Below are 8,245 nucleotides of genomic sequence, written 5' to 3'. Positions count from 1 at the left end.
CAAAAAAACTACTAAAAATAAACCAAGCACAACAAGAAGTCCAGAAGAAACGCAGAAGAAAAAGCTGTTTAGAACAGCGCGATGTTGCAAAGAGTGAACTACCTTTGGCACAATGTAGCAGCCTTTGCAAACAAAGCAAATGATCTTGGTTCCACTTACCTCTTACCCGTGACTTCAGTGGAAATGTCAGATTCAGGATCTGACACAGACTGATCCATGTTCTACACAGTTCTTACAAGTTCATAGAAATTTCTGTTCAATTAGAACCAAATATTTGAGTTGATGATTGTATTTTTTTTTTTACAGTTGTTGTAATTTGTGTTTTAACAATTTTTTAAGTCAATCAAAAAATTGTCCTCTTTTTTTTTCAGGCTACTTAAATTTATTTTGGGCTACCAAAAACTGAAGAGTGTCTGCCCGAAGGGCTACCAGAGATTTTGAAATTTTGCGAGCCCTGAAATTTTCTAATCTTTTTGTAACACGCTTCCTCTTGAGGCACCATAGACACTGATTTATTTGGCACGTCTATGAACTGAGTCACCCTTATTTTACCTCAAACCTGCATTTTGTGTCTCGCTGTCAGTCTGAAAGCTGCTGAAGTTGACAGCTGGATTTTTTTAAACCGCTATGTCAGGCTTCTACTTTCTTTACACAGAGATCGGTTCTTCATCAGCTCTCTCTTCAGATTGTCTTTCTTACGCCTTCCACCCAACCCCACCCTCCTCTTTCTTCACGGCGGGGGGTTGTTGCATGTCACACTCTCCACCTATATTGTGCTATAGCCACCAGCAGCAGGGGCGGCAGATGAGTATGGCCATTGGCTTCTTCCCCTCTCACCGGCCCTCCCCTTACCCGACACAATGGGTTCGCTTGTCCATGCAACACGCACAGGCATATGCAGAAACACATTCACACACACAGAGGGGGCTTTACTCTGGGGCTGAGTATCGCTTCCCCACCATATGCTCCGTCTCCGCTGGAATGTTATTATCCTCATTTGCTGTAGAGAGAGCGGAGCATGAGGTAAAAGAAGAAGGAAAGCGTGACTAGGTTAGGCTAAAGGGCGACTGGGTGTTGAAACGTATCTGTGTGAGGGAGAGAGAGAGAGAGAGAGAGACCGTGAAAAGGAAGGGAGGATGCAACCGATGCAGTGAGGCAGCAGTTTAACACCAGCCTCAACCTGCTACTGTGAGCGACAGAGCACAGGGAGAGGCACAAGGGACCTTTTTATTCTCTCTGGACACAGCCTCCTCTAAGGTCAGTGTTTCTCTCTCTCTTTCTGTCTCTTTTATTTTTACCCTGGTTTACCAAGCAGCACCGGCACCCCGCATCCGTCGAGCTCACACTGTAGCCATAGGGCGGTAGGTTCACAGAGCTGACAGACAAAGTGTGTGTGGTTCATAACCACAGAGAGTATGAAATGCTGTTCGCTATTCTGCACACTTACACATTAAACGCCTGCTGAGGGTGATGGTTAACAATGGGAGGAGCACACATCACAAAAGACAAACCTGAGCTCTCACCACAGGATGCTGCTCTGGTGGGTGCTGTAGCTCTGTGTGTGTGTGTGTGTGTGTGTGTGTGTGTGTGTGTGTGCTATGACCTGTGTTAGCTGGAGAGGACTATTAATTTTCTTTAAGGCAGTGCCAACTGAGCCTCTTTAGACGTGCACACATATAAAGACTGTTAAAGTCAGTAAACGCTGCTTCCCATTTGAGCTGTGGGAAAATAGGTGAGGCAGTGTGTGTGTGTGTGGATTTTGTGTCACCTCGTACAAACACAGCTCTGATTTGTAGTCGTCCTGTCTTGTCAGCTGTACTCTGATCCTATAAAAGTTTATGTAGTCTGAACTTCCTGAAAACAGCAAAGTCACAATCGCTTTTTAACCAATAAAACTGTTGGACTAAGGATGACACTCATGCTTTGACCTGAGTCGCCTCTCTTCATTCGTGTGCTGGGTGCTATCAGCGTTACTCTTTAGCTAACTGTCTTTACAGTTAAAACTATTAAAGTCGGCTACACCAAGCTACACTCTGAGCATGGCTGCCATTCCAGCCGAGAAGAGGCAGGGGGGGTTGTCAAAGCCTGTGCATTGATTGGTCTCTATACTAGCCGGGCTCTTCAGTGTGTCTGTGTGGTCCCAGTAAGAGGGATCCTCCAAGATCAACGAGTAAATCCAGGAGTTCATTTCATTCGTAACTCTTCTCCCTCTACTTGCATGTTATCTAAAATAGTAGACGCATTAAAACCGAGTTAGATCTTAACTCGTCAAGAGAAGAGAAGAGATATGTAATGTGACCAAAAATAGCACCAAACTGAAGAGAGCATTTTTGTTTTTGTTTGTTTTTTTAAGAGAAGTAAAAAAGAGGAAGGAGAATAACGAGCTGTGTCACAGTGAATAAAATGTGCATAACTCTACAAATATGGCTTACTTTGATCACGTTTGCGTGATCAAAGCTTGTTCTGGTCTCAAACTAAATGTGCTGTGTCACTGTCCTTGGGACGCAGTGCTACCTCTGCTGTAATAAAGCTGGTTGCCTTGTCATTTTATCCTCTTTTTGTGGAGCAGTTTGTCCTTCTGTTAAGACTCTTATGACACAAACCACAAATGCTGATGCTGTTTGACACTTTATTACAAAGCGTCAGGTTAGGTGTTGTGCGCTTGTGAATGCAGACGAGCAGAAAAGCAGGTGACCAAGCTCATTTGATCTGTGGGTTTAAAAATGGAGTGTGCAGAATGAGGAAGAAAGAGGACGACAGAAAATTAGTAGCATAGTCAGCTTGGTTATAGAGGAAGTTAGTCACGTTAAATCTTATCCATTGCTTTCTATCTTTCTCTTTCTGCCTCGTTACAGCACCAGCCTTGGCTCTGGGCTCGGCTGCAGGCTTGCTTTCAGGATTGCAGGGGTTTTCTGTGCATTCCAAGTCTGTGCTGGGAATATGGGCTCTGCTGCCAGTCAGAATGGCTCATTCATGCTGAGCACAATGATCCCGTTTGAGGCACAAGTCCTTACCCACGCTGTTTGATTGGCATTATATTCAGCATCTATTTACTTCATCCATTATGCATTGTGTCAGATCTGTTTGGCATTAATGATTCTCTCTTGTTTACTCTCTACTTGATGCATAAGAATAAAAAAAACTGAGACAAACAAAGATATTTAACGAATGAAGAAATTGTTTGGAGTATAGAACAGAAATGTGCAGATCTATAGAGCTGGGCACATTTGCTCCCAAAATATTGGCTAACAAAGAACAAGAAGAAAACTGCTGACGTTAGCTTGTCCCACACTTCATAGTAGATTCTAGTAGTAGTTGTCACATTGTAACCTCACAACTTTATTTCCAGATTAAAATTAATCACGTCTATTGCATTACTGTGAGAAGCTCCGAACTGTTGCTGGCACGACCTTCCAGAAATGCCGTGTGCTGTCGCTCACCTTCTGTACACGGCATCCGTACAGTCTGTCGCCTCCGGCTGCTCGGTGCGTAAGAACAACAGGCACATTTCACTGATTTAATCGTCGTGAACTGAAGCCAGCATCAGAAGAGCAATAACAACTTAGTCGTTAGCGGCAGTTTGTGGGAATTTCTCATGTGGTTATTTTTGGATCTGGAGCTACAATTAGGTTCAGGAAGTCGTGAGATTTTTGCCAAAGTGTTGTAAATATAAATGGTTATTAATAGAAATCTTTTTTATAAAGGAGCGATTTGCAAGGAATTTAAACAGAGCTGCTTTAGTTGAAGAACTAGTTAAAGGACTCTGTGGCACAAACACTGAACTCACGCAAATAGTGTATGCACTATTGTATAGACATTTTTGCCTTTTTATACCCAGGCTGATATGCTGCACAGAGGTTTCCTCTTTCACAAATCTCCAGTTAATCTGTTGGACCCTTGAGATCCAGTTGATTTAGGCTCATCAGGAAGAGCTTGTCGTAAATAAGCATTGTTGTTCATTTATGAACATACAGGTCTCCCAGGACTCGGTCAGGCATGGTAATCGGGCAGACATGCTATTGATTGACACATTTGGGAGCTTCTGCCACACCAGCTGTGATCTTTCTGGGGTATTTTTTAGACCTGCAGGTCATGTGGATGAAGGAGGAGATGACAAGAAAAATGAGATGACTGTGATGAGCAAGATGCTGTGAAAAAAGGCACACAGAGGAAAAGACTGTGGCATGTTGATGTTATCACAGACTGCAACAGTCAAGCTCTGCCTCAGGTCTCAGTGATTGTAGCGTACACTGCTGTTTGGATCTCAGCTATGTGCTCTCATAGCCCTCTGATACTAACTTTATTTTTCTTAGTATCCCTGGTTGTGGTAGAGCTACAGTATTTGGATCAGTTGTGGAACTTAGTGTCTGCCATCTGGAGTGGCAAACATGTTTAAATGGTCTGTTATAGTCATTCTTCTCCAGAGAATGATTATCCCTGCAACAGCAAACAGGAAGCCTATAGTTTCCATCTCTTCCTGTCTCTATGGGACGGGGGGAAGGGTCCGTAGTGTTGTTCAGCTTGAGGATTGTAGCACATCCAGTCACCCAGTTGGCCTGCCCTCATTAGACATGGGCCGGAGAGCATGTTCAGATCATGCTTATCTTCACATGCTGGAGCTTTGTAGGGTGCCTGGTGGTAAACAAAGAGGCACAGTGATGTGCAGATTTTATGAGGCAAGAAGTGTGGCATTTTGTAGCTGAAAACAAAGACTGTCACAGGTCTGTGATCTCAGCAAAAACAGCACAGGATACTGCTCACCATATAAAACAATCTGCATAGATAGCATCTAGCAGCCGAAGAGTCTGCGCTGAAAGAGAAGCTAAAAACAAGAGGGAATCCCAGTTTACAATCCCAGTATTGCAAATAGGTAACTGCTAAAGCAGTGAAAGACAAAGATGAAACCAAGCGTGAACATGGATGATGCATTCTGCAGCTACTTTGCAGCTACTTTGTGTCAGGGGTAAATGAAAGCCCAACAAACTGGCATTAAATTCAGGTACCAGAAAAACCAGCTTATTCTTTTAAGTGTTATATGGACAACGAACTACGTCAATTTCCCACTTTTGCTCCGTGAGCTGGAGACGCAGGGTCTCATCTGGTTGTCTTGAATACACAAAACGCTTACAAGGCCTTTTAATTTTCACTCTATTATGCCTGCGACAGAAAGCCATCACTCTCTGGTAATTGTCCATAATGGAAGAACGAGATTGAACAGAGACAGACGCATCTGGTCTCTTTCAGTAGCCTCTGAGTCAAGCAAGAAAAGCTCGCACACATTTTATCACCACCGTGAACATACGATTAAAGGGGTGTGACTTGGCATGCTAATACATTCACGCTATTCCATTATTTATGAGTTACATCTGAATAGCAGTTATCTCAATCTAGGGCAGCCTTGCATATTAAGCTTAGCTCACTTTGCTTTCTTTGTGTCTTTTTGGTGGATTTTCTTTTGAATAATAATCTCTTTTTCTCATCGTTATAGAATTACATCAGCAGCATCCTCTCTTTACACTTATTTATATCAGGACTGAGACTAGGTTAAGGTTCAGCTCCGTGCAGTCAGTTTAAGGTGAATAACATTTTAGAGAAATTAGCAGGGTGGATCAAATGTTCATTATAATGTAAAATGGGTTAAATAATGGGTTGTAAAACAATTTTGCATGACCACAGATGACTAAATGTGAACTGTTACAGTTGGTTAATTTTTAGCTCTCACTTCTCCATATCATAGTCACTCCTTTTTCCACCTTTCTTCACCAGTGATTTATTGCATTTCTTTAACTCCTCTGCTTTTTCCTGCCTTCTCACTTTCTCCTCCCTCCTCGCCAGCTCTCAAAGCATTCTAAGGGAGTCATGAAAGTGACCGTGAATAAATATCTTGTAGGGCGACCTGTCCCTCCTCCCTTCCTGCAATTGTCTGCTTCACCAGGTGACTCTAGTTTCCAGGGAACCGGTTTGTGCAGTGATAGAGAGACTCCAAAGCTCTCACGGGTACACACACACGAGCTTACCAGCCAAGAAGGAAACGTGTGTGTGAAGAACGGACTGTAATTTCTCATAAATATGGATACTCCTGAATGGAAAAGACACTATAGGATTGATAACCATTCTGTGTTTACCCGGCTGGGGAAAACACAAGTCTTTTTGGGAGGAGTGCTGGCAGGTAGTGTAAAAAATTTACTTTTTGTTTTTTTGTCATATTTTCAGACACGCAAAATAAATAAAGGGTCTAAAATGAAAAGGTGTTGTTGAACTACGGATTAAAAAAAGCTCTAGAGGAAGCGCTGCCTTTACCACAGAAACCCAAACACACAGGTGACTGTTAGATAAGCGAGTGTGAGAACAGTCACCTAAGAAACATTTTAGACACACAGCCTGCCTGTCAAGGGAAATTATGCAAGAACTTTTTCAATGACCTTTCAGAGCTTTCGTGTGAATGGTGAAGCAGTGGCATTTATTTCTTGCTCATAATCTTACCTGGTGCTGCAGAGCTTTAAATGTTTGTTGTGCTGTAATGGGAGCGGTGTAGCACACAAGAATGAACTTGTGGCAGATTTTTTTCAGCTACACCATATTTGTCAGCAGCATCAGTTAACTTTGCTGTTCTTGCAATAATGTTTAAAGATGGAGAAAGATAGAATACCCTCATTTTTAGTTAAGCATTTTTTAAACCATCTATAGTTTATAACACATGTCCTTATGTGAATTATACAACTGCAACCTACAGTGTTGAAGGCTGGTGAAAACACAGGTGGTGACTGTGTTTTCAGTTTGACTGCTGGTCAGACTTGGGTTGGAGCTCATTTGGTGTTTTCAGTCACAGACGTCTATCAGAGTTCTTGTGCTGCTCTACAGCAAGTAAACGTAAGCACCACAAACCAAAGGACTGACCTGATAAAAGGTTTGTTTGCATCACTTTTTGATCGTTAGATACGACATGTCGCATACGCAGATGCACATTTCTGAAGTTCAGATAAATGCCACGACTCACTGACCATTCACTCTGAGCAAAGGTTACTGTAGCTGTCAAGGACGAGGTGCCAATTAAAGTTTGGTAGCGCAGAGAGCTGCTTAGAACATAACCCTTTAAATTTTCTTTTTATTTACTTCGACTGCCAAGAGAACAATTTGTAGCAGTTTGCCACCTATGTTGTTGAACATCAAAGACACAACTGTGATTCCATGTAACTGTAAAACAATCAAAATGTGTCAGTAGCAGTATTTACTCCCTCACACCTGTGTAGTTTATGTTTAACTGGCAGCTTTCTTCCAAGAACCACAGACGAGGTCTGCTCAGCGTTCTCACTTCCTCAATCAGTAATTTTAATAAATGCTTGAGTTCCTGTTATTGTAAATCTGATTCCTTCTCACTGGCCAATTCTCTTTCTCAGCTCCTCTCAGTAAACTTGTCGTTATCGCTGCCGTAGCAGGAGACTATAAATATGACTTCTGGTTTCATTGTCACTATTGAGACTTTATGGCGACTCTCATCCCACATCACTTCCCAGATCCTACCTGGCCGGTGACCAGTGTTCACTTTGTGTGTGGATTGTGCTGTCTCCGGGTCTCTGAGGTTATCAGTTGTGTTATGCTCGGACTTCTAACAAAAAGATCATCACATAAAAACAAAAACAACAGGATGTTAATGAACAGGGAGGGGAAGCTTTAGTGTCAGGCCAGTTGCATGATGAGTACGTCAGTAGAAGGGCTGGTACACTTTCCTCCATCAGTCATCAGCCACATCTCAGAAAGCTATTTCTCTGACCTTTGTGGCTGCGTGTAGTCGCCAAAGTGTGAAGCATTTTCTCTGTTGAGTTTATTCTCAGTATTGACATCAGAACACATCCCCCCACTTAAGGAGACAATGGGCACGCAGTGACTCTGGTCACACGGCTAAGAGCTGGCCGGAGGAGGGGCCTCCATAGGCCGACTCTGTAGAGAAGATGTGTACATAATGCTTTTCATAAGCTGCTTACATTTGTTATATTTTCAGTAGGGAACTCGACTGGGGTTTAACTTGTATACTGTTAAGTAAGTTGTGTGTGCGTGTGTGTGTGTGTGTGTGTGTGTGTGTGTGTGTGTGTGTCTTTGAACAGCAGGCAGGCCTGTTATGAGGAGTCCAGATGGTGGGTGGAGAAAGCCCTCCTTTAATCCATGCGCCAGGATATTATACCCCCCTTCACTCTCTCTCCCTCACACACACACACACACACACACACACACACACACACACACACAC

At 42.9% G+C, this 8,245-nt stretch overlaps 1 protein-coding gene across 4 annotated transcripts in view; it reads left to right on the top strand.

Moving 5' to 3' along the window:
- fgd4a (FYVE, RhoGEF and PH domain containing 4a) overlaps nt 1–8,245 on the top strand; it is a 50,824-nt gene that overhangs the window by 18,961 nt on the left and 23,618 nt on the right. Inside the window, exon 1 of one of the 4 annotated variants that reach the window (XM_005734788.2) lies at nt 5,823–6,169. The exons of the other annotated variants lie outside the window; for them this stretch is intronic. Within the exon in view, the coding sequence (XP_005734845.1) occupies nt 6,070–6,169 (100 nt within the window). The 5' untranslated portion in view covers nt 5,823–6,069. Of the gene's footprint in view, nt 1–5,822; nt 6,170–8,245 lie in introns of those variants that run through there. 4 annotated transcript variants of the gene reach the window in all.

The sequence above is a fragment of the Pundamilia nyererei genome, unplaced genomic scaffold (assembly GCF_000239375.1).
Source record: "Pundamilia nyererei isolate P.nyererei 1_Seehausen unplaced genomic scaffold, PunNye1.0 scaffold00060, whole genome shotgun sequence".
NCBI lineage: Eukaryota > Metazoa > Chordata > Actinopteri > Cichliformes > Cichlidae > Pundamilia > Pundamilia nyererei.
Note: the sequence above shows the minus strand (reverse complement) of the source record. Positions and strands in the feature narration are given on the sequence as shown.